The 27,500-nt window shown below is 50.5% G+C and overlaps 1 protein-coding gene across 1 annotated transcript in view; it reads right to left on the bottom strand.

Moving 5' to 3' along the window:
• Positions 1-27,500, bottom strand: part of iqsec1a (IQ motif and Sec7 domain ArfGEF 1a) — a 129,834-nt gene that overhangs the window by 60,861 nt on the left and 41,473 nt on the right. The window contains exon 3 of the mRNA XM_029250934.1: positions 25,886-25,993. Within this exon, the coding sequence (XP_029106767.1) occupies positions 25,886-25,993 (108 nt within the window). The remainder of the gene's footprint in view (positions 1-25,885; positions 25,994-27,500) is intronic.

Here is a 27,500-nt window from a genome sequence, read left to right as displayed (position 1 = left end):
AAAAACCATGACTAACCCTTTCATCATATAAACTTTGAGTTAATGCGCCAATAAACCTGCTCTTAGACAAAAATTAATAAAACGTAATAATAAAAATGTTTACAAGATACACTGTAATTACTCATTCCCCGATATACGGGGAATAAGTACAGGTGTCAATAACCCCCATCTCCCACGCCTGCGTGGGGGCCCTCGGACAGTCCGAACAGATGAGTTTTAGTTGACTTGGTGACTCTTCATTGCCCTTATTGTGTAATCTGTGTGTAAGTACACCGCAAGTACACTGTGAGTATGCTGCAAGTACACAGCGAGTACACTGTAAGTACACTGTGAGTACACTGCAAGTACATTGTCAGTACACTGTAAATACATTGTACATGCATTGTAAGTACACTCTGAGTACACTGTGAGCACACTGTGGTACAGTGTGAATGCACAGTGAGTACACTGTAAGTACACTGTGAGTACACTGCGAGTACACTGTAAGTACATAGCGAGTACACTGTAAGTACAATGCGAGTACACTGTGAGTACACTGTGAGTACATTGTAAGTATACTGTGAGTACACTGTGAGTACACTGCAAGTATATTGTCAGTACACTGCAAATACATTGTACATGCATTGTAAGTACACTCTGAGTACACTGTGAGCACACTGTGGTACAGTGTGAATGCACAGTGAGTACACTGTAAGTACACTGTGAGTACACTGCGAGTACACTGTAAGTACATAGCGAGTACACTGTAAGTACAATGCGAGTACACTGTGAGTACACTGTGAGTACATTGTAAGTATACTGTGAGTACACTGTGAGTACACTGCAAGTATATTGTCAGTACACTGCAAATACATTGTACATGCATTGTAAGTACACTGAATACACTGCAAGTACACTCCGAGTACACTGTAAGCACACTGCGAGTACACTGTGAATGCACTGCGAGTACACTGTGAGTACATTGTGAGTACACTGAATACACTGCGAGTACGCTTTGAATACACTGCGAGTACACTGTAAGTATACTGTGAGTACACTGTGAGTACACTGCAAGTACACTGTCAGTAGACTGTGAATACATTGTACGTGCATTGTAAGTACACTGCATACGCTGCAAGTACACCCTGAGTACACTGTAAGCACACTGCGAGTACACTGTGAATGCACTGCGAGTACGCTGTAAGTACACCGAATACACTGCCTATTTGCACCAAGTACCTATTTGTTATATGTACTTGTAGGGGCAGCGTTCTGCTTCGTCTGGTCCCTGCTCCTACGTGGGGGAGGGGGCAGCCTTAGGGAAAAAAGGCAGTGCTTCACTCCCATACTCACATCCATCTCCCGCCGGTGCCCCCCGCCCCCTCTCCCCGCAGTCCGCTTCACACGGCTCGCCTCCCGAAGGACCTCACGGGTTCGCCCGAGCTGCGCTCGTTTCCGTACGAATGCGCCTCGAGTTCCGCGTACGACCGACACGGGGTACGCGCGCGCCGCACGGAGAGCCCGTCCGCAGGTGACGCGGGGGGGGGGGGGCGAGCAGGCCGCTGGGCGAAAAGCCGCTTGCGCTCATACGCCGCGGGCTCCTTCGACTCATCTGGAAGCCACACTGTGAATACACTGCGAGTACATTGTACGTACGCTGTGAATACACTGCGAGTTCATCCATGTTGGTCTCCGTGGGTACGCTCACAGTGTATTCACAGAATGAATGGATGGATGAAACCCACGGGGATCAACACCTTTCACGGGTTGCTTTCGGAACGCCACGGCGAGCGCGCGACACCGACACCGACACTGCGACGCCAGCGAATCCCCGCGAGCGGGAACGCGTTCTCTACGCCTGGGTCTCGCGGTGTGAGAAACGACGGCATGAAGTCGACAATCTCAGCAGCGCGTTACGTTCCGGGGATCTTGCTGATGAAACTTTGAGCAAGCTCGGAGAAGTCGCCCCCCCCCCCCCGCAGCTCAGATCCACGGAGGGAGGGCAGCAGGACGCTTTAAAACACACAACCTGTGCTGACGGTGCAACCGGGACACAGCATCCTACTGATGAAAGGGGCTCTTTGAAAGACCTTCACAGCAGATACTTAAGATACTTACTCCTCTCCCTGCTGAGTACTGCTTCTTCGGGTTCATGACGTTCACCTGGTTACTGTCCTTTACTCCACCAGCTCACAAATCGCCCCCTACATCCATTTTTCCCCTAGGGGCTACTTTCCACACAGTCAAAAGTTTGAGCACACGCTCGAGAAAGCTACTTTTATTCCCGAAGAACTGGGGTGCGGTGCTGCAGTGGGTTGGGCTGGGTCCTGCTCTCTGGTGGGTCTGGGGTTCGAGTCCTGCTTGTGGTACCTTGCAACAGATTGGCATCCTGTCCTGCGTGTGGCTCCTCCCTCTCCAGCCTTATGCCCTGTGTTGCTGGGTTAGGCTTTGGCTCCCTGCAACCCTGTATGGGACAAGCGGTTCAGACGGTGTGTGTGTGAGTGATGTGTACTTTGGCCTACGGATGCATTGGTAGAACTGCTCCCAGCTATCTACAAAACTTGATCTGCCGCTGCACCCCAACCAGACCGCTTCGCTCTTCCACATCTGCCCGCTTGGTGGTCCCACGCGCAAAAGGTAAAGCACAGAGGTTCTTGGTTCTGGCTCCGTTGTGGTGAAATGACCTCCCCCTCTCACTCAGAACTGCTGAATCCCTGTCCACATTCAAAAAGGGTCTTAAAACTCACCTCTTCCAGATTCACTTTGCCCATCATCTCTTAAGTTCATGTAAGGTTTAGATGTTCATGCACTATAATTTTAAGATCATGTCTGGATAAACCTTTACGCAGCTACTCCTGTAATGTAACGTAAATGTTTATTATGTATCCCGAAAAGAAAAAAATGATTAATTAGGAAGGTGATTAGGAATCGTCGATATTCGGATAAAGTTTTATGCCGCTACTCATGTGATGAACATTGATTGGTTCAAATGGTGGAAAGAAACAAACTGCACTTAAGAATCACACGTCTGTACCTAAGTGTCTCTTCCTGCTAATGTAATGAACACGCTGCATTTTCTATGAGATGTGCGTCGCCTTGGAGAAAAGCGCCCGCTAAATGAATAAATGTACACGGAAACAGAACAAGCAAACGTTCTGGTCTTCGTTAGCCTGGAGAACGCGCTCAAAGAAAAAGTGAGCAAGGCGCCACAATAGGGAAACAGTCAGAGGGGCTCCAGCACCGCCCACTGTCCAGGGGGGACGGATGTTGTCTCAAGGAAGCGGGCGGTGTTTTCCAGTATGACTGGATGGGTGACCGGCAGAAGCATGACGACCATGTTGCATGTGTTGTATTCTGGTTACGGGTTCTCGAGGGGTGTGGAACCCACACGTGATGTATCGCACACATTGTCCTGCTGTCATAAAGAGCGGCGCGGCCCCTTTGATTACACAAAATTAGCCGAGGGACGAGGTGGGCAAGAGGCGGGTCTGACGGCTACGCCAAAAAGGGCTTATTCAGGTCACCGGTAATCATTTCAAGAGAGCAGTCAAGTGGAAACCTCCTACAGGTGTCTGACAACCACAATCACAGCCTCTCAGACCAGGGCTTGGTGTAGATGTTCGTTCATAACTCCTGAGACCGGCACAGAGCGGTAGAAGAAGCGAGTTTTTCCCCCAGTCGCACAATAAACCAAACAGATGAAGTGCTGCAGTTACAAAATATGCAGTTCCAACACTTTGGAAAATTACCTGTTGTTTCACGAGCGTTTTTTTTAATGGACGGAGGACTAAATTAGACGCGGGGAGCCGAAGTTCTTGGCCAGGAATTGCTTCGCTGCTTTGGTACATTAACTAAATGAGGATGTTCTCCCGACCCCGAAGGCCCAATTAGACCACATAGCATGGGCTCTTTCCATGACTCCCAGCAGGAAGGCGCGTTGGGTGGACTTCTGCGCACCTGAAATCTGAAAAGGGTGGCAATACTGTTGCATAGTAGTAATGCACCTGGGGAACGGTGAAACGGACACAGCCAGAAGCCTAACTCCAGCTGGGTCTAGATGGATGGGATCCCCCAACATCTTACATTTAGGAGTTGGTATTCGAGTGCAGGTTCAAGTGGAAGGAAGCAGCTCTAACCACTAGGTCACCTGCTGCCCCAAACACCTGTATAGACCTGTACAAAACTACATGATGACTGACACCTCCCTCACAGCATCTCTGCCAGTCTTCTCTCTTTTCCAGCACTATGTCCACCTTTTCGTCTCCTCTTTTCGGTCTATAAGGACAGAAATGGCGCCAGGAAAATGATCCAACTGAAAGGGACATTGAAGCAAGGTAGTCAACTGGTTCAGCACCACGGAGAGCAGACCGCTCTCCTTCGAGCTCCACCCCCCTTTTCCTTCTCAACCCAAGATGCTGAAGACTGGGAATCGACAGTTAAGCGGAGGGAGTCAAAGCCGCAGCATTTCCGGCCTTCTCTTCCCTTACAATAGACGACGCTGACAGCAGGCAGTCTTTAAATACAGTCTCGGCCTCGTACGAACCCACCAGGTCCTTAACGGCAACAACATTTTTTAACGACAACACGTTTTCTTCATTGCTATTTATCAGAGCCCCTTCATCACAGACAGACCTTTTGATTCGAGACCTTTCTTTCTCCCCTCGTTCCAAGGTGACCTGGAACCAACAACGCATTACGATTCAAACCAAGCGCAGCACCACGTAACAAATAATCTTAACACCATCTTCGGAGATAAACCACTGTTCCCGATGCTTGAAAACCATTAAAAAAGATGACAGCTCATCGATCCCGAGCTGCCCCATAAATGTCCAGACATGCGTGAAATAAGTTTGGCCTTTACCACAGAAACATTAACATGTATTGTATTAATGTGAAACCATGAATAAGAACAGTTAGTTTCCACACAAACTGTGCCTGAAACAGCTATCCAGAAAGCAAAGGAAGGATTATGGGAATCAAGGCCATTTCTAGGCACATTTGTTGATTAAAAACACAGGTAAAGTGAGTATTATGTGTAAAATGTGTATTATTCCAGAATACAGGTAAGGATGAGCGCTAAGTGCTATGAAATGTGATGCGCAGATTTACGGAAGCCAAAAATGCGCAGCTCTCTGCGATAAAAGCGGGTTTTTTTGATAAACGACACAAATCCGTCAGCACGCGCCACTCGGAAACGCTGAACCCTCGAAGGGAAACACCGATGGGTGCTGCTCAAGGCCAGGTCGTCGTCCCAGTGAGCGAAGCCCACGCTGTTTTGGGGGGAACGTTTTTTTCCGAGAGGCGGAAACCAATTTTACATCCTCAGCATGTTCCCCGAGAAAGGCAACAGTCACTGGTGTGTGTGTCTGCAAGGAGCTTGGCACGATGTCAGGAAAGCACAGGGCATTGCTTGTCCTCTAAACGCCGGCAGCACGGTCACCCCGACCCCCCATCATCTCTCCGCTCCTCCGAAAACAGCGCAACTTCAGCCGAGCCTTTCCGAGCGCTGCTCGAGCAGCACCTTCGGGGGGGGGGGGGGGGGTTTCGCGAAATCCTTACGAAAGCAAAAGTGGCCGCAAATCGAGGCGTCCCGCGGCACCGAACGCCCCGTATACGCGGTGACCGGGAGCGCCTCCGCTTGGCTGGCTCGTCAGCGCACGTAGACGCGCAAACTCGTCACGCCGCGGGCTGGAAACGACAGGGCGGCCTTGGCAGCCGAGAACGGGACATTAGCACGGCGCGTCGCCGCTCGGACGCATCTCCTGGATTTCGGGACGCGTCCGTGCGCGTCGGCTACGTGCGACCCAACTGTTCGAGCCATAAAACGGTCATCGACGGATGCTGAATCCGCTCCACCGCCTTCCATCAACACCGAGCTTCAGTTTACGCAAGCAGGATCTCGGTGAAAGAATTCCACCTGCGGCGGGGCAACGGCGTGGACAACATCGGTATGGGCAAGCGGGCGGGACGGAGACGAAAACACGCGCCCGGGCTGGTTTGCGTCACTTCGATCAGCTGGTCACGCGCGAGGACTGTGAGTTGAATGCAAAACGAAGGGCTGCACGAACCCAGCAGAAATGTGCGGGGATGAGGGAGGGAGCACGTGTGATGACGGACAGTTTACCACGTGAACTCCCCGCCCCCCCCAGGCCCTGCGAGATGCTCCTTTAAAAATAACCGAGTCCCTTTGTGATGTCACCCACCCGACTCGAAATCCGTCGACCTTCGTCCCTGGCCGCACGCTTGGAGGAAGAGTCAAAACACTGCCGTCGGGCGCGAGGGCACGAACGATGCAGCGAATGCTCAACGCCGTATTCATTCACAATTTCAGCCTTTTTCTACCAAACGTGATGCAGTATTTATCTGATTCCAACTGCAAAACAATGGAATCACATGACAGTCTTAACTGTGAGCAAAGCGTTCGGGTTCTGACGGCACGGTCACACAAGTGACAACGCGCACAGACGCAGCCCCCCGCGAAACCCTCAGCCTCCTTGCGGCAGGACCCATCCGAGCATGCCGCTTCGAACCTGAAGCACGCCTTATCCCGTCCTCGTCATCCTGATCAGGACCGCTGGTCACGTCCCGTGCCCCGATCCCCTTCCCACGCCGTGCACCTACACAGAGGGGCAGTACTTACAAATGACATCGCCTGCACGCCATCGCAGAGCTGGGCTGGGTCTGGATCGGACGGACGGAGTGATACACGCTCGCTCACGCGCTCGCCGTGCTCATTGAGCCTCGCTCACAATGGGGGGAGCGCTCGGCAGGCAGCCCGTGATGTAACCGGCCCCTGTGATGTCACGCGCGGCATCGGCGCGGCCCACGGCGAGCGGGGGGGCGGAGGGACTGCGCTCCAAAACATCCGTCTCCCCCCCAGAGCAGCCGACCGTTTCGCCCCTGCGGCGCACGACCCCTGCGGACGAGCTCCCGCAGCGCATCAGCGCGCGGCTACGCAACAGAGCAGCCTCCCTCACGTTTACCCCGTTGCCCCCGGCTGTCGTCCACGCGCGCACGAGAGCATCTCTGGTCCGTGTCAGCCACCTCTTGCCGTGCAGCCGTAGTACAGTCCACAATGGCGCGAGGCGATTGGTCCCCCGGTTTCCATAGAAACAGAAGGATGTGTGCGAGGCAGATCCCGCTCATCTTACTCCATTGTGAAATCAACATGCTGCAAATAGAGAATTTGCATAAAACATTGATCTGTCAGTGAAAACGCCCACATTTATAACACCGGCGATGACCGAGCACAATAAGATGGTTTTTAAAAATTTAATTTAGCGTGAAAACGGAGTAAAAGGAACGCAATCGCACAGGTCAAACGCCTGTTTTGACGACGGTTACGTAAGAACGCTCGTCTCGGTGGAGACCGTCCCATTGAGAAAAGAGCCACACGTGATGGCGATGTGGGAGCTCAGCGCCGAGCGTGACGTGCGGTTTGTTGACATGGTTTGACGTACGTGGTGCGAACACGACGGCACCTACGCTCACCGAGCGGCTGCTTAGCGTAACACGCGGGGCCACGCACGACTCCGCGGGGGGGGTTCATCTCGGTGGAATAAAAATCATCTGAGCTGAGAATAAATGCTGAGGGTAGGACCCTCCCACTTTGGTGAGGATCTGTAAGATGTTGGAAAAACTGCCAACCGCCAGATGTGCGGTAAGCGTCCATATGGGAGCAGCATCCTGGCTTCCTGCTTGAGGCGTGGAAGGAAACGCATGATAAAGGAGTTTTGATGTAGTGCTGCAGTTTGCAGAAACCATAGTGAGGCCAGATACCTGCAGGGGCGCAATCTCTCATCGTGAACATCGCCGAAGCTTTTTTAAAGCGCCTCCGGGGACCACGAAGGCAGGTGGATGTTTTTACCGCGCGGGGAACTTAGAGACACGGGCGATTTCCCTGCTGAGGTGGCCCGGAGGTTCGGCGTCTCGCGAGCTTTGTTCTTTTTCCACAGAGACACGGGCCCGGAGGAGAGAGCCCAGTGGCGAAGTCGCAGGCGCGAGGCATGCGGAGCGCGTCAGCCCAGCAATTCGTTTTACACCTTCGATCTCGGGCGCTTGGCGCAAAGCAGAACATTCCCGTGCCGCTCCGGAGTTTGTTTGCCCGCAGCCTGACCCCAGCTCTCCGGCGGAGTTCACAGAGGCGACGCAAGCGGGCTAAGACCGCGGTGCACTTGCTTTAGGAGGCAGGTGACTTGGTGTGGCGTGAATGCGGAAAAGCGCCGCTATTTGGCCAATGCCAGCATCTGGCACGGGGTTATGTTCAGGATCCAGCCTGGGCAGCGCAACGGGCAGCAATGAGCCGGCCGGGAGGCTTCCTCCGAAGGCAGGAGTCCCTCAAGTTGTCATTCGGCTTCGTCCCTCAACATTCAAGCGACGCGACCTTGACCCATTGCTAAGCACAACCGGCTCCTCGGCTTACAATCACAGCTGGGGATGGAAGTCTGCTCATTATTTGCTTTTTCTTAACTCCAAATTCACTTTACCTCTAAGTCAAACTGAGTAAAAGCTTAGTAATACAGACATCGCTAGATTTATTTCCAGGTTAGATCCTGTAAAAGTCTTCTATGATAACAAAAACATTCTTGTAAGACTTAAACATTTCTATTAACTTCAATCTAGATTAAAATAAGAACACGTTGTCTCCACAAACTCCTTTTCGCTGTTGGCTGATTCATCCAATAAACATGTCCGGCACTTGACACCGATCACCCACATTCAGGAGCTCCAAACACAAGCTGTAAACACTGGGCGCGAGTTTAATTAAATTGCTCCCAATCTGCTATACTGTCTGAGTGCGTCTTACTCACAGCTCCTCGCAGGGCGTGTAAAAGCAGGCTGCATCCACTCCGACACAAAGAGACGTTTGAAAAAACACAGAAGTCTTGAAGAGGGTACACGGCAAGCGGGGTACACCTTGGACGGGATGCCAGTCCATCAAAGGGCAGCCACACACTCCAGCACACAGTCCATATAAATACCCAGACTGCATGTTTCTGGTCTGTGGATTCCAACTTACTAAGTCAAGAACGCACAATCACAAATAACCACTAAAATTGTTGCTGTCCTTCCAAAACGCGCTGCTTGACTGTGATAGGAAGAGACACGATATTGTCCAAGTTATCCGTCTTTAGTCTCTAATAATGGTGATTTAACACTGGCTCTTCGTCACAGACACGAGCAGGACTGGTATATTTAAGTAAAGGTTATGGGGGCACCATCTGCCGACTGAATCCTCGGCTTGTTTCAAAGACAAAACGTTAGAACTATTGAGCTGAAATAGTCTGCGATGAAAACTGTGATTCATATCACCGTAAAAACCAGATAAAAGTATATTATTGTGCATTTGAGGCCTATAAACTGTGTGTGGGAAAATCGTACGCACATAAACTGTATGAGGATGATGATGTTCTCCAGCAGCAGTCAATACACTGTCTGAAAATATCACCTTAGCAGTTCACTCTTTTGGTTTTAAAAGCACACAAAAGAGTTCTTGCATAGTAGTTAAAAGTGCTGCTCTCGGACCCGAAGGTTCCAGGTTCAAATCCCACTTCCAGCTGCGGTTCCCTTGAGCATGTGAATGACCCTGAATTGGCCCAGTAAAATTACCCAGCTGTATAAATGGGTAAAAAATTGGAAGTAAAGTAACATGGTAAGTTGCTTTGGGGAAAAGTGTCAGATAAATGAATTAACATAAATAAAACTTCACTCCATGTGGTAAAACCAAAGTACTTTACTCCTTGTTTACCGATGGCATTGAATCGGTACATCAGCATTAATGTCCCGTGTTTCTGAGTTGGGACCAAGCTGAAAGGAACTAGTCAGACTTGCAAACCACATGAAATATAGTATAAGAGACACCCTGTCTGAATATGCTGCCATGTTTTACCATGTTCTTCTTATCAGTTATTCTGTCGTCACTGTGCATAGCCAGTTAAAGTACACCTGGGCAACATGTGCCAGAGCTGTCTGGCCCGAACTGGACACAAAATTTTCATTCAAAGCAGCTGACAAGATGCCCCTTAGGGTTGGGGTCACATGTCTGCTGGCTTCCTCTTCAATCGGGAAAGCCAAGTGCCTCGAGTTTCCGGCAATGGTCCTCGAACCCAGTACCCAGCATTATATTACTTAGTTTGTAGCGCTGGGTATTGTGTTCTGCTGTGCTTTCTTTGATAAATACAAGGAAAAAAATATAAATCTGCAAACCTGCCGCGCAGCCAAGCTGTTATGAAGAGTCGGTCCGCATCGTTAACCCCTAGGATGGAGAAAAGGGAGCTATGACACCGCAGGGGATTCGAAAACACTGTGAAACGAAACCACTGCACTTGTGGCACGGAAACAGCAGAGGGCAGTATTCTTATAACAGAACCCCCTCCGTGGACGAGACGTCTCTGTTATGGGACCGGCAGCCAAGACAGAAAACAAAACGTTCACTTGGCGTCAGTGATGGAGGGAAATGCCCTCAAGATCAGGGGATCCCGCATGTTTTACCGCAGCTGGAGGCGGAGCAGCGGCAGCCTCTCTTACCGTGACAGGAGGAGGGTGTTTTACCCCTCCCTCCACACAGACATGCTGTAAGACATGTGGTCGGTTCATACAGGGCTCAGAGGTGTGCCTGTCATGGTTCTCGTGAGATGTCGGTCAGAACGCGACTGCGGAGATCGTCGTCCAAAGGGTCGTGGTCGCGGTCCGAAGAACGAGGGTCGTGATCCAAAGAGTTGGGGTTCGAGGGCTAAGGCTGTAGTCCAAGGAGTCGTGGTCGTGGCCCGAAGAGCTAAGGTCGTTATCCGAGGAGACGCGGTTCAAATGTGGAGATCGCGGTCCGAAGTCGCGGTCCGAAGGGCGAGGGTCGTGAACCAAAGAGCCGGGGTTCAAGGGTCGCAGTCCGAGGAACAATTAACAAGGAGTAAAGAGCAAAGCTGAGCGTGAGGAACGGTGGAGTTTCTCGATGAGATTCCGCCAATACTGTGGGTAGGTGGTCTTCTATAGGGTGTTTTAATGAGGAGCAGGTGTTCGCCCCGTATGCGGAACGAGCTTTGATGACCTTCTCTTGCGGTCCTCCGGTGTTAATCTCCCCGAGGTCGAGACAGTGGCAGTGTTTTTCCGAGGGTTGACTACCCCCGCTACAGCTGCCTTGCCCGTCCACTCGTTCGACAGGTCCTCTTCTGCTGCGGGTCTCAGCCGACGTGCGGACAGCATCCGGGATGAAGTCATTTTCTGTTGCCGCAGCAGAGCCCGTAGCGCTAGCGGTCAGCGGAGGCTGAACGGAACAGCAGCAGCAGTATGAGAGGAGTTACGTGGGCGCCGGCGCCGTCTCCTCAGCAGGTGCGGGAAGTACAGGTTTTAGGAGTGTAAATCTCAAGATGAACGGGGGCTCGCCCAAGATCCCAGTCCTCATCTATCTCGTCCTGCCTGGATTTGCAGGGATTGCTCCACACACAAAGGTGTGGATTGCTCGCAGAAACACGCACGAAGGCAGCGGGTCACACGGTGGGTGGAAGGAAACAGACAGACACGGAGTGGTGCTGTAGTAAAGCCATGCAGGAGGGTGGGGAGCCCTAGCACTGGAACCCCCAGACGTATCCTTGTCTCCTATTTCCTTGGTCTGGGATCGTTTTTGTTTCCCTTTCCTCAGTTTCCAGACAGCAGTATTGTTCATTAACACACTGACTTTATTTTCTCTGCGTTCCCTTATCACTTTAACTGTATGTACGGTGTCACGTTGCTGTAAAGAGCTCCTGAGAAGAACAAACCAGCCTTTACCACTGTAAATCTCGTAGTGTAGTGGTTAGAGCTGCTGCCATTGGACCCAAAGACCGGAGGTCTGAATCCCACCTCTAACTGTAGTACCCTTGAGGAAGGTATTTACCTTAAATTGCTCCAGTAAAATGACACAGATAGTGTAAATAACGGAGGGTAGGTTGCATTAAAGAGAAGTATTGAGTGAATGATTAATAACAGCTGTGATTTTAATATTATCGGTTGCGATACGGTTAACGCTCCCGAACATGCGACTGCCGCCCAGTCCAGCAGCTATACCGGACCATGGCTGAGAAGAGAACTGATCCCTATTTCCCCGCCACTGCACAAAGCAGCCAGCGACCTTGCCCTCCCCACAGTGCCACGGGCACCGCTGGCAGAGTTTGAGACCAGAACTCATGATGAGCAAGGACACGTCGCTTGTTACCCGGCGTTGGCCTGAAAAAGTACCCTGAATTGTGCTCATCCAGCTGGGACTGAGCCAGCCTCATTAGGCTTTTGCTGGATTAAAAGGCAGAAAGGAACTAGGCTTCCACCCTCACACTATGCCAGTTACCATCACCATCAATTAGCATCAGCGCTGCTGCCATAACTTGGAGCTGCTGCGGAGCCCAACCGGCACCCTGTGCCTTTAAAGAGGTATTACCGTTACCCCTGGATGGTACTGAGCGCTTTGCTGGAACAACAGTGCTGTGACATCAACTGTGTGACAACGGACAGCGAGGTTGGTCTGTTGAGGTGGGGCCATGCTGCTGGACACGCCTTTGACGCACGTTGTAGCGGCGAACGAGGCATCCCGGGCAACACCCGGGACGCAAGAATGAAAGGAAAGCGACCTATAGGTGTCCAACATCTCTGGGAAGTGCTGCAGAGCAGCTGGGGGAGCACGCTGCCTCATTTCCTGGTGAAACCTCAGATATTTCCCTGGACTAAATTCACGAGAACACGCGCGATTTGTCACGCAACCAAGCGGAGCGCGTTTGTCGAGTTACGCTCCCTGCGCCGCGCCTCGGATGGCGAAGGGCTCCGGCGCCGGACGGCTACGAAGCCCTGACGTCACAGAGGAGGCTCCCGGCATTCGCCGAGCACCGGCGGACTCGTCCCCGTTGGGAAGCTCGGTCCCACGCAAGAGACCCAACTAATTGTGATGTAGGGCGATAAAAAGAAAAGGAAAAGCCTTCAGTCATTATTAATTCATTCGGTGGGCTCCGATCGTACGAAAAGAAGCTTTAGATATGGAGCGCAGCGTTGCCATGGCACTATCTCCATACGATGAGACCATCTCCACGGCTCTCGCAGCTCGTGCAAGTTGAGTACGATTGTCTGCAGAACGCAGAGGCGAAGCCGGAGAGCCTCTCGGCATGCGTGAGCCACGGAGCGGGGTCTGCGTCCTCGAGCGGAAGCCAAACCGAGCCTCCGAAGTCCCGACATGGAGAGGAGCTTTGAAAAAGCATACCTGGCATATTCGACATATGACCATCCATCACACATCATACATCATTCTTTGCCATCATACAGCATACGAGGGCGCAGCTGGTATCATAGTGGTTAGAGCTGCCGCTGTTGGACCCATAGGCTGCCGGCGCGATTCTAGCCGTAGTAGCCTTGAGCAGGGTACTTACCCTAAGTTGCTCCAGTAAAATTACCCAGCTGTATGAATGGGTAAATAATTGTAAATACTTTAACATTGTATGTCATTTTGGAGAAAAGTGTGAGAATAATAAAGGACTAAACATACATGACACCGTATCACACGATTCGCACGCGTCACACTGTCCTGGAAACACTCTGACAGCGACTCTCGAAGAAAACTGATGGGAGCCTGCGGGAAATCGATAGGCGCAATTAACGCCGGACGCTAAGCGTTTCGTAACGTCTGCCCTTTCGAAGCCGCTCCTAAACTTTTACGTGTGCCATTTGCCTCTTTTTACAGACAGTCAAGCAGTCGTGACTCATGTTTTATGGCCTAGTAGTCACATTTCTCAGAATTAATAGCGGCACTTCCGATGATATTTTGGATTTCCTGGAACGGGAATGCTGGTGGGTGGAGGAAGCGATGGTACCTTACGGTTCCTCGACTGTGAGTTCATTGTTATTAGAGTACAGGTGGTCCCCGATTTACGAAGGTTTGACTTGCCATTTTTTCAACTTTACGATGATGAGCTGGCAATAGACGTTCAGCAGAAACCGTACTTCGAATTTTGAATTTTTCCTGGGCGAGTGATACGCCGCGCGATACTCTCTCGCGATTCTGGGAAGCGACAGCGATCCGCATCTCCCGGTCTGTCACGCAGAGGTGTGAATTAGGTGTATGCAATGCATCTTCGACTTACGATACTTTCGATTCCTGATGGGTTTCGGGGAACGTAACACCATCGTAAATCGGGGACCACCTGTATAAAATATTAAAATAAACATCTGAAACCTAGATGTTAAGGTATATACTATACTATAAAAATGATATACTATATTATACTACTATACTATATACTATATTATACTAGTGTAAAATTCTATTCGCCTCCTTCGGTTTAACCAACACAACTTGGGCTTCACCTATTTTACACCTGCCCTACTTGTGTGTTTCTACTACACACATGATTTCCTCTGAAGCAACATATGAAACTGGTCATTACACGCATATTATGTAACGTTGAGAAACACGGTACCTCGTGAAATAACCGTTTCATGGTAAAAGTAAGGGACACGAGGGGTTACTATACTTTCAAGCAGCATTGTATATCTTTCGGTCCTTCCATCAATGAAGGGAAAAGGCTGAAAGGCATCAAGCACACAGTAGGTCCAAAATGCACTTTAAGCGCACCCCACACGGACACTAGGGACTAGAGGCACGCGCCCTGCCTCGGCTGAGGAAGAACATTAACCGTGCGGAACACTGACCCTTTAAAAAATTAGTTTGCAAGTATTCCCCCTTGGGGGGTGTGGCAGTGCGGTGGCGCAGTGGGTTGGACCGGGTCCTGCTCTCTGGTGGGTCTGGGGTTCGAGTCCCGCTTGGGGTGCCTTGCGATGGACTGGCGTCCCATCCTGGGTGTGTCCCCTCCCCCTCCAGCCTTATGCCCTGTGTTGCCAGGTTAGGCTCCGGTTCCCCGCGACCCCATATGGGACAAGTGGTTCAGACTGTGTGTGTGTGTGTGTGTGTGTGTTCCCCCTCTTCACCAGAGCCAACTTAGCAGGAAGTGTATCGGAAATGACAGTAGAGCAGAGCACCGTGAGCATCCACTTTCTTTACTGAGGGTGACCTCTGTGAGGAACCAGCTTTTTTCTCCCTCCTCCTGTTTTCAGAAGTAGGGCTGGCGACACCCTGTGATTTCACCGCGCGCTCTTTTCATTAACTGGTTATATTGACTGTTTTATTACAGTGGCGGGTTGCACGTGGTCATTAAAGCGGAGTGAGATGAACGCGAGTGCCGTGCAATAATAAGCAGGGCAGAATTTACTGATGCGTTCCTGTGCTCCCATTTCCACACTAAACACCCACCTGCTCTAATGACCCCCCGGCGACTCTAATGCTTGCTTACGGTCCACGGCGACAGGCAGCTTGCGGCGCTGCAGTCCCTTGCACGGAGCGTACAGAAACGGTCATCCGTCGACTGATACGGACAACGTTCACGGTTCCTTCGGTGCCATTTTTACATCGGGTTCGTATATCTGCCGGGCCTGGACGGGAGCCCTCGCTCCGAGCAGGAACTGGGATGGACCGTAAATAGTTGTAATGATGGAGAGACACTGTTAGGACGTGTAAACGGTTCGGACCGGAAGCGGATGAGCACCAGTTGTCGTCCCTCGCCGTTGGGTTAATGCCATGGTAACCTCGGCACGGTCTTCCGAGCTTCTGAACGAACAGTCGGTGACGGACACTTTTCCCGCACCTTCGTTTGTCTCGTTGCAGCCAAAAGCGGCACCTGCTCATCTATTAACGTAGCGGTTAGAGCTGCTGCACCCATTGAGGTTTGTCTTCTATTGAAAGACTTGGAAGGGTTGCAGAGGACAACACCCTGCATCCCCTGTAACTACACAGCGCCCAACTCCTCAGGCCCTCAGCGCCTCGAGACGTGATGTACCCGTGTCCGTGGCGATGCTGTTCCGCCTGCCGGTGCCCGGCTGAGCGGATGCCGCACTTAGTGGATTGAGGCAAAGGCCAGGATGTGGATTTGCACGAGGCTCCTGTTCTTCTTGAGCACAGGACACCTTCACCTACTCCCAGGAACCCCGACCCCGAGGAGCCAGTCTGTTCTTCCCGCATATAATCCAGACGCAGCTCTGCAATTCATAGGCAGCTGCCCTTTCAAAAGAGACACGCACCCAGATGCATGCCGATACACTTTCCCTCCCTCCTTCTCCCTATCCCTCTCTTGCGCTCTCTCTCTCTCTCTCTCACACACACACACACACACACGGATTCTTTATGTTCTACACATACGCAGATACACACACCGGTGCGGAGTAAATTACACCATTGCTTCAGTTCCTATTTTTGTAAACCGGTTCATTTTCATTCAAGGTCTACAGCCAGGCATCCTGGGTCGATCGCTTTGAAGTGGCCGCCACGGCTTTTGGCCGGACTACCGCCGGAGGTGTCGCAGAACCCCTGCAGGCACCTTGGCCGCTTCGTGGGAAACAGTAAGTGCCCCCAATATGGGCGCAGCACAAGAAAGGCACTGTGCAGCATACTGTACAACACATGATGAATGCTCTCATTTTTTTCAGTTATTTTAGTAACATTTGTGAAAAAGGTGCATGGGGAAAAGATTCCGTGTAGAAGTTAAAAGGCGCTATGGGGGTTGGCCGGGACGAGTGGGTGTGAACGGGCTGCAGCTCTTTTTACCGCGGTGCACCGAGGCACCCGTGGCCCTACGGCAACGGTGTCGCTGGGCTTTGTAGTCGTCCCACGGAAGTCCCTGTAGCACGTCACCAGGGAAACGGGTCCGCAAAATTTCTTTTTATTCGTTTACATAGAATCTGAACCTGGCTATAATTAGCGACTATGTAGCATAATAGTCGAGTGGGGTGGCGATAACCTTCCATTATACACATAAATTAAGTTATTAAAATGTAATTAGAGTCCGATTGCATAAAAGCGAGAGGGCTAATCTGGTCTGAGTATTATCTTTATTCGTCGAGGGTTTATTGTTCAACAACTGATTAAAAAATAATGTAAGGTGCAGGAAAAAGCTGAAAACTTGGGATGTTTTTGGGATGCGGGTCCCATGGTTTGATAATTGGTGGTAAACGGCCGCACGGCTGCAGGCTGCTCTCTTTGTATATTTATGTTTTCGTCGAAGCTTTTCCGCTTCCGCTTATTTTCATTTAATGCGTGAATTTTCTCAGTGGGGAGCCTCCCCCTCATACGGCCTTTCTTTCGCCTTCATTTCCAAAGTAAGGGCTGGAGGGGGGGTGAGCAGACCGCACAGCACCCGCCGACTGCGGGGGAAATGGCTTGTTACCGCTGGTTCTGCTCAATGGGACTCCTTCGGCTCCTCTTCTGTCCCACACTTTGGCCCTCATTTTCATTCAAATAAAACACACACTCAGCAGCAACACACACACAAACACACACACACACACATTTCTCTTGTTGTTGAATATCCACTAGCAGCTCCTATGTCAGAGGCGAGATTATTTGCTTATTTATGAGAGAGTGAAAAAACGAAGGTGAAGGAGGTCGGCCTTTGAGAAATCCGATAAGGCCTCTCACGGTTTGTCGACCTTTGCGTTTCAAGGGACCTAGGCTTTACTGAAAGAAACTCTTATTAATTATTCAGCGAATTCACACTCGTCTCCAAGGCGACTTATATTCTTAGGTTTGTGCATGAACAGCTCTTCATCCGTTCGTGCAGCAGGGTAATTTTTATTGGTGCAATTTAGGGTAAGTGCTTTAGTCGAGGGTCCTACAGTAGGAGGAGAGGTTCGAACCCGGGTCCCAGGAGAGGAGGGAAGGGCAGCAGCTCTAACCACTACATAATACATTAACAGACGAATTTGAAGTCAGAAGGATATCAAATTATCAGTTGAAAGTATATCAAATTAACAGTCGGAAGGATATCGAATTATCAATTAGAAGGATATCGAATTAACAGTCAGAAGAATATCAGATTATCGGTCGGAAGAATATTGAATTATCAGTCGGAAGGATATCAAATTATCAGTCGGAAGAATATCAAATTATCGGTCAGAGGAATATCGAATTATCAGTCGGAAGGATATCAAATTATCAGTCGGAAGGATATCGACTTATCATTCAGAAGGATATCTTGCTGCCCTGTTGCTGACCTTTAGTCTGCCACCATCCCATCACCATTATTCACAGCTTCGTCTAAATATATGTTTCAGAGGCAAATGTCGAGGGGCGTGGTGGTGCAGTGGGTTGGACTGGGTCCTGCTCTCCAGTGGGTCTGGGGTTCGAGTCCCGCTTGGGGTGCCTTGCGACGGACTGGCGTCCCGTCCTGGGTGTGTCCCCTCCCCCTCCGGCCTTACGCCCTGTGTTGCCGGGTAGGCTCCGGTTCCCCGCGACCCCGTATGGGACAAGCGGTTCGGAAAATGTGTGTGTGTGGCTGCAGAATCGGTGGATAAACTAGTTTTGAAGGAAACAAGTGCAAGTACGACTTTTTTGCAACACGGAGTAGAAATGAGCACAAATAAGTGCAAAGGAGTGTTTGTAAGAATAAAAAGAGAGAACTTCAATTCTGCGGCTGAGAGGCAAACGGAAGACACAATATTCAGACTGAAGGTTAGACACTGTGGAACCGACCCGTCAGTCACGGGGTTAGAGAACACCACCGAACCGCTGGAACGGCCCGTCTGCGTGTATGTAGGGTTGGGCACCGTTAAGGATTAAGCGATACGGTACGGCGTATGTTGTGTCTTCAGCGAACAAGGGAAGCTGGAGAATTATTATTCAAAGATTTTAATAATGAAATCGGAAAGCAAGAAACACACCAAGTTAACATCACCACGTGCACATCCTCTCTTTCTTCTTCTCTACTACCTCTCTAATTGCATTGCAAAAACTCTAGCGCCAACTAGTGGTGCGCCAATGCAAAACACCACCCACACACACACACACACACACACACACACACACACACTTTCAGAACCGCTTGTCCCATACGGGGTCACGGAGCCCAACCCGGCAACACAGGGCGCAAGGCTGGAGGGAGAGGGTACACACCCAGGACGGGACGCCAGTCCATCGCAAGGCACCCCAAGCAGGACTCGAACCCCAGGCCCACCGGACAGCAGGACTGTGGTCCAACCCACTGCGCCACCGCACCCCCCGCAAAACACCACAGCGTATCATTAACAACATTAATAATGAATATCTTACGCACAACACGTTAGAACCTAACTAGACACTGACAATGAGGCTCAAGGAAACTGAACAAGTAAATGTGTTTGTTTTGTTTCACTTAAGCCGAATAAGTTAACGCGTTTTCATTTTTAGTTATTATGAATACTTAACCGCATTTTTCTTTGAAAAAACAAGCATATTAACTTCTGATGCATCCGTGTGAGACCTCTCTTTGCTTGCTGTTTGGCCTGCTAAAGAAAGCACTCTGTCTGATAGCACAATGCTTTCTGGCGCACGGAAACATCCCTTTGTGTTTGACGAAACATTGAAGTATTTTCTGTTTTATTTTGATTTGAAAGTGTGGATTATGTTGCGGTTAAATCAACACGGGATTGTTCCGGTCGCGTGATTGTAGATAGTCATCGTTCTTGCAAAAGCATGAATTCGGAAAATTTTCAACACATGTCCTCAATTTGGGGGGCGTGGCGGCGCAGATGGCTTTGCCTGGTCTTGCTCTCCGGCGGGTCTGGTGTTGAGTCCCGCTTGACGTGCCTTGCGATGGACTGGCGTCCCGTCCTGGGTGCGTCCCCTCCCCCTCCAGCCTTGCGGCTGTGTTACCGGGTTAGGCTCCGGTTCGTCGCGACCCCGCTCAGGACAAGCGGCTTCAGCCGATGTGTGTGCGTATCCTCAAGTTTTGTTACGGTTTTTCTTTTTTTGGGGAGAATAATAAAGAAAATAAAGCTTTTGTTGGGCTAAACTACCAGTGACGGTACCAGAAAGTTGCCGTATGCGGGTGTGGGCGTGTGTTCTTGTGCTCGTGCCACGACCCTTCCGGAGGGCAGAGGGCACGGGGGCCAGTCTATCATAACACAGGAGCTCCACTCGCAGGCACACACATACAGACCCCCTTGTGGACGAGCCTTGAGACCCACGGCGTGCGCTGCTACACCGGAACGCGCCGCACCGTTTTCTTTCATTTATCGCCATGCCTGCAAACATCTCATTCGCGTTGCACAAAAATAATCCCGCAGCAATTACGGCGTCGCGCAACACACGGCGGAGTACAGCTCCCCGAGGGCACGCTTGCTGCGTGTCGCTCCTCCAGCCCTCAAATACAGGCCCTGTTGCCCGGAGAGGAAGCGAACGTTTGTGCTCCTCGAGCGCATGTTGCAATCGGCGAAATTATACTGGGCAACAGGTAAACCTTTACACCGCTACTCATACAATGTACACTGTTTTATACTGTGGTATGTAACACACCGACTGTGCTCTAGAACAACGTGTCTGCATCCAGATCCCTCCTTCCGTTGATGTAACGCACTCATTGTATTGCTCTCTCGGATGTGCATCGCTTTAGAGAAAAGCGTCAGCTTAATGAATGAACGTAAAGGTGGACTCGACACGGCTCTGGCAACCCCGTCCCCCAGCTGCTCTTCAAAACAGGTTGCGACGTCACGTCGGGGTTCCCGTGCTGTGCCTTTTTCCCCTCAAAATGAAAAATCTGGACTAAGGGAAGCCCCCGGAAGCCCAAACTTTGCTATTTGCTACTGCAATTGTGCAAAAATTCATTAAATTGGTTCGTACGACCGCTGACGACAACGAGCATCCAACTGATCGGAGGGTTAACGCTGACGTCCGGGGAACGGCGGCCTTCGGTAGTGCCGACAAACTTATTTCTTTGAAGTTTAAGCAAATTCCGCTCGTTCGCCTGCATCTGCATTTCCCCCAAAAACAATTTGCAGCTTTATCAAATTACAGAGCAACCTTCACGCTTAGCTCATTCGAAACAGCTACAGCTCGAGGGGCTTTCGATCACCCTGGGACCCTCCGACCGCGCGTTCATTTACCAGGGTGCAGCGCGCCGGGAATTACCGCTAACAACAGTTCTGGCTAAATGTTGGAGGAAATTATTTCGTTGTACTTCTTCCTTAGTCAAATAAAGCAGCGTGAATTGCACCCCTGCCAGCTAATGTGGCCTTTCTGAAACTGCAGAGAGGGAAAATGGGGAATAAATGGATTTCCGGACCGCCCGGACGCCTCCGGTCATGTAGCCAATACTCCGCCGTCGCTGAGATTTTAAACTCTTCCAAGAGGTGCAAAGGCAGCAGACGTGTGCCGGAGTAAAATATGGCACAACTACCTTTTTTATTGGCTTTCTGTCGCCGCCGGCGGATTCGCAACCAGGGGGCCGTTTAAGGATGCAACGTCTGTCCAGGATCATCTCGGAGGTGGTTCCCGTGTTCACCTCGGCACCGCCGGGACCCCTCCTTCCCGACTGCAGCAAATTACACAGCAGCTCGGAGGGAAGCGTAACGTGGTACAGCTGACGTCGGGCCTGGAGGGAGGTCTGCAGCCCAGCGGACAGAGACGCAAGCCCTGCAGGTGCACCACTTTAAACTGGGAATATAGGAATGGTACGGTAAGTGCCGAGTTGAAGCCGACCCATAGCGACCACTCGTGTGGTTTTCAAGGCAAGTCAAGGGAGGAAACAGAGGCGGGTTGCCGGGTCCTTCTTCTGGATGGCAGGGGATGCAAACAGAGGGAGAAAGACAGGGCCACCGCACCCCAAGCAGGACTCGAACCCCAGACCTGCCACACAGCAAGGCACCGGCCAAACCCGCTGCGCCACCACGCCCCCCTGGAATATAGGAAAGCTGATCAAAAAATAAAAAATAAAAAATTGAGTTTCTTCAGAAATGAAGCGTACTGACTTTGAAAAAGCATTGTATTGCGTGGTGACGGCCAAGCGCAATACATCACTCGCTGCAAACGGCCCCGTCCTGTCTCACTTGAATGCGGTAAATGACTCCGAACTGCACCGCGGTGAAAGGCGCGCGCAGTACGTTCGTGCGTTACTTTTCTTAAATGTGACTGAACTGTGAAAAGTAATTAAAAAATAATTCAAAAACCTCGCTTCTAGGTGCAGGACAACACACACACACACACACACACACACACACTGACACAGACAAACACAAACTGTGTATGTACGCTGCCTCCTGGACTTATGAACGCTACTGGGACTGGAAGTCTCTTCCGAACCCGATTTGATCACGACTCCACAGTAAAAACTGAATAATACATACGCCCCTCCACCTACACGCAGGGTAGGTTCGGGAAAACCCTCAGACAGAGCTGTAATGGTAAAAAATACTCTGCACGGAGGAAAAGTGCACACGACTGCAGGAGTTAACACGTCCGGCGTGCGGCAGGCGGAGGAGCGGCGAACGGGTTCCAAACTCGAACCCAAGTGACGATCCACACGCAGCCTCCATCTCTCCATCTGTATGTGTATCTGCCGGGGGGACGCGATAACATTGATGTGCGGTGACAATAAAAAGAGCGGCACACGAACAATAGCAGAGGATAAGGGAATAAGGGACACCCTGTCACAAGGCACAGCGCTTTTATGGGGACATTTTACTGTTGCTTCCACACACCGTCGTAAAACTGCACTCGCAAAATTAAAAAGCAGCTTGGGAAGCGAATGTGAAAATGCCACAGGTACAACCTTCCCGAACACCTGCGCTGACTGCGCAAACTGCCGCCGGCGCAGCTGCGCGAACGCGGAAAGGAAAGTCTCGGCTCTGCATCTGCTCAGGTGCGAAGTGTATCTCCATTTTTCTGTTTGCTGTGATTTGTTTCTATATTATAAACTTATTTCTGGGGTGACACAATGGACGGGACAGATTTAAAGCCTCAAGGTTGGTGCTTGAGTAACTGCATTACGTTTAAATGTAAAAATGTCAGCTGAGTAGCATAATAATCATCACAAACACTATCGGAAACCGTTTGCCCAATACAGGGTCAGGGGGAGCCAGAGCCTAACCCAGCAGGACAGGGCACAAGGCTGGAGGGGGAGGGGACACACCCAGCACAGGACACCAGTCCATTACAAGGCACCACAAGCAAGACTCAAACCCCAGACCCACTGGAGAGCAGGCCCCAGTCAAACCCATCGCGCCACTGTCACGTGGAACACAAGGAGCCGAGACGGCTGAACCCAAGTGCAGCGTTGTTCGTCTGAAGTTGAGGGAAGAGGCAAGTTCTCAAAACCAGGGACGGGCGAAGGGTCGGCTGATCGGCGAACGGGACAGGAACGAGGATCCGTGGATGTGGTCGGAGAACGAAGCAAGGAGTCAAAAAACCGGAGATCTCGAACAGAGAATAGCATAAGTGTGTGCGCGAAGTGACGCGAGGAAGGGCGGTTGTCCCAAACGAGATTCCGCAACGGTACGGGAGCTGAAGAGGGTCTTTATAGGGTGAGCGATTACTCAGGAGCTAGTGCGGAGTCAGGTGTTGTCGCTTGTGTTGTGGGCGTGGACGTGACAGTCACCACACCCCCCCCCCAATAATAATAATAATGCAGGTATTTCAGGGGGTAACTTTCCTAATAAATAAATAAAATTGTAAAAAAAAAAATCAAGAAAACATTCCCTGTAAATCCTATATTTGAACATCTCTCAACTATGTAGCAGTGGAACACAGAAATAAAAAGAAAAAAACGCCCCGACAGCGATGGCTGTTATTAGCGGTGCTACGAGATGGCTCTGGGGCCCTGGTGCAAGAAACCGGCGGACTCTCGAACCACAGCTTTCCAGCGGCAAGATTATTAAAGCCTCAGGTCCCTGCTGACTTGCACACAGCACCAATGAGCAGGCCTCTCCACACACACACACACACACACACACACACACACACACACACAACGCTGGTCAGTCCCAGAGCGACGGCTCTGTTGTGCTGCAAGCTTCGGAACGGCATCCATAAAAATGTCCAATAATTACTCACTCAAAGGTGACACATTAGCCAAAATGTCAGCATGTTATTTGGCGTATGCAATTATTCAAGAACTAACGTGCGGCGTAACAAACGCACCGCAAGAGCCGTTGTCGTATTTAATTAAGCGGCAGCGCTTTACAAGTTTCCCAGATAACGCGGCACCACCTCAATGCGCTCATTCCCAGGGCCGAAGTCAGCACAGCCTCTTCCTCCCCGTGAACGAACCCGTACTTTTAACCCATAATGATTTATGCACGGCTCCGGGTGTAGCCCTGACACGCTCTGGGAGATGATAATTGGGAACCTTTTCGTTGGGACAGCCGGACGCGCGGCGCATTGCGATGACAAGCCGGCTAAATGACAGCCGTGAACATGCACACGAGACACGTAGGTCACGGCTCGCCACCAGCACCACCCGGATATTTAATTTACTCGCTGCACTCTTAACGTCTGGGGTTTTTTAGCCTCCCCGTCTTCCCGTAATGTTGTGGGCCAGCTCGCCGTCACACGGCTCCCGCTCCCATAATAGCCTCGGGCTCTCAGCTCACCAGTCAACCGAAGGTGAGCGGCTGACGAAGATGGGATGATTTTATGTGCCCAGCGCAGGCCGCCGACGACATGCGAGTCGGCTGAGCGGGACTCGCTAGGCGTATCCGCGGCAGCCTGGAAACCGGCTTGCGGTTTGATTTGCGGCCCAGCTCACGAGAAAAGCCTTTTGAAACGTGCGTCCCACTGCTCTGTGCTCACTGCCTTCTCATCTCTCACATCCCCGCTTCTTCCCCAAGATGCTGTCAGGACGCAGACGTGCGGCTGCAATAAACCAGAACCCGGATACCCTGCTAATGAAAGCCACTGCCCAATGAAGTAAATCTGGGCCGAGCAGAAGGGTAAAAGGGAATTGATCGCTCCCCGTGACTGTTAGCGAGCGCCATATATTGATTTGACAGCAGCTGAGCATCGCTCTTCGCTCAAAGTTATGATTCCGCAGTCATCATGATCTGCTCATTTAATCTCATTCAGTGTTGGTCCCGTTACGAAGGAAAAAATTGCTGTTTTGCTGCACAAATTCATGGGAGTTCATGTGAGCCTTTACACTGACAGCTACAGCAAAAAAGTTCCTTTCAATGATCATTTCATTAAATGTATTAGAAGGATAAAACACTTTCGTCCAAAAAACAAACTTCAAATCAGGTTACGAGAATGGGGAAATAAGGACTAGGGAAGGTTCTAAAGAACGGCCCCAGTGACGCTTGCAGAGAAACTACACTTGGGCCAAAAGTTCTTGCAGTATTCTTATCATATTGTGATTGTTATGCCTCGTGTTGAGCTAATGTGCGTGAATTTCCTAGCAGGGATTAATTAAGTATTATGGCACCCTATCCTACCCTACCCTACCTTACCCTACCCTACACTTCCCTACCCTATCCTACCCCACCGTATCTTATCCTATCCTATCCTACCCTACCCTATCTTATCGTATCCTACCCTACTCTACCTTATCCTGCCTTATCCTATCCTACCCTACCAAACTCTACTCAACCCAACCCTACCTTTCCCTAACCTATCCTATCCTATCCCGTCCTATCCCATCCCATCCCATCCGGTTCCATCCCATCTCTTCCTATCCTATCCTATCCTTTCAGAAACAGGCCTGGCTGATGGGAAACCCAACTCAACACAAGCTGCTCTGGAGATGAAAATTTGCAGGTTGCCAAGGAGATGTGTTATTGTGAACCAAAGTGCCGAATTCATCACCTGTAAAAGTGCCGCAGCAATCACGCATCCACCTGATACGCATGACAAGTCCTTGACAGAGTGCAACTAAATACATACAGTATTGTGAGTCACATAAAGTGGAATGTACATTGATTCATTCCAAAGAATATGGATTAAAAAGTAGGAAAGTAAATATTAGTCATCCAACTAGAATCTCGTTTTGAGAAAACTGATTGTCCTCTACAGGCTTCGAGAGCAATGGAAAAAGAGCTAATGCCGTATCGTCATTCAGAAGTATGGCACTGCACAAACAAAAGAAAGTGAATTATTTGTGTTTACCCGAAAGAGGCAGACTTCCACTTGCGGCAGGGGTAGTTCCTCCTGCACATGGAGGAAAGGATGGCGCTGTGGTTCTCAGTGACATCGATGGGGAGAGAGGCGTGTCGCCTTTGGAGAGCACAAGGGAGAAAGGGTAAAATGTTAATGACCCATAATGTGACTGGCTTCTCCTCAAAGCCCACCCTCCGTGCTTCTTTCATGTCCCGGCACAGCGCAATTTCACACAAAATACAGATGTACAAAAACACTTCACAGTAAGCGCATATAACGGAACATTGTGTGCGCTCACTTTAATACGCTCTGTTGTTTTGGCTGGACCACTAGAACCCGCGGGGGGGGTTACACCATGCGAAAACAAGGCAGGAACGCTGCGATCACGAGTGTCATTCGTGGACCTCAGACACCGATGAATGGTGGTGAAGGTGTGTGTGAGGGGGCAGCAGTTAGTCATCTCAGCCAAGCTGTAAATTTGCACTTCGCCAGAAGCTGCAGCAAAAATACAGCAACACAAACCTTGCTGCCCACGCGGTCCATCCAATTATCCCAGGCACCGAGCGAAAAACAAACAAACAGTGCTCTTCTCTGCAGTAAAAACCCTTTCTTTCTATTGACTTCACATCAAACACCTGAAAATCCGTAACAAGGAATGCAGGGGGAGTGTACGAGGGATGGACAGAAACAGATGGAGCAGGTCAAACAGGAGGTGTGTAGAGGCAACCACAGCAATGGGGGATCAGTGGCAGAACAATGGTAATAAGGCCTGAGTAGGGTGAAAATCAGCACCTGGGGGTAGGTGTGAGGTGAGCTGCCATAAACCCACTGTCTACCTTCCCACCTGGAGCAATGAGGAATGTGGCCACATCTCAAACAGCACAAGTATTAGCAGAGAAGGACACCGTTTCTTTCTTTGACACCTTACTCCAAGGCAATTTGCAAAGTCAGGTTTGTATTTCAAGGTATTAACATCTATTCATTTTGCTGGTGCTTTTCTCCAAAGCAGCTTACAACTGTTTACCCATTTATACAGCTGGGTAATTTTACTGCAGCAGTTCAGGGTAAGCACCTTGCTCCAGGGTACTACAGCTGGAGGTGAGACTTAAACCCATAACCTTTGGGTCCAAGGGCAGCAGCTCTAACCACTATACTATCAGGTGCCCCCATAAAGAGTTTTGATTATTTACTCATTCATACAGCTGGGCATTTTGCACTGGCTCAAGTACCTTGCTTGGGGTTACAACAGGTGCAGGGACTTTAACCCAGAAGGCCTGAATGAGCACTTGATGGCCTTTATACCAATGAAGTGGTGAGATGGCGACCACTGCACCGCATCATCTCCTTTGAATTTACCTGTAAAAGGGGCAGCAGGAGACCTAAGTTTAACTGGTTTCAGTTTCTCTTCTTGAGATATTAGTGCAGAGGTGTTCATCCAGGTCTGAGGGAAAGTCAGGAAGGGTCTCGAACGATCTGCTATTCCTTCAGGACTCCCAGCTCTATTAACAGGCCAAATGTCGCAAGTGGCTTTGGATGAAAGATCAACGCTGTCCGCGTTATGTAAAGGGACGTGAGCAGTATCCGACGCAGCAATCCGCCACGCTTCCCAGTCCACTGCTGGCCC

The sequence above is a fragment of the Scleropages formosus genome, chromosome 1 (genome assembly GCF_900964775.1).
Source record: "Scleropages formosus chromosome 1, fSclFor1.1, whole genome shotgun sequence".
Classification (NCBI taxonomy): Eukaryota; Metazoa; Chordata; class Actinopteri; order Osteoglossiformes; family Osteoglossidae; genus Scleropages; species Scleropages formosus.
This window is presented reverse-complemented; position numbering and strand designations above follow the sequence as displayed.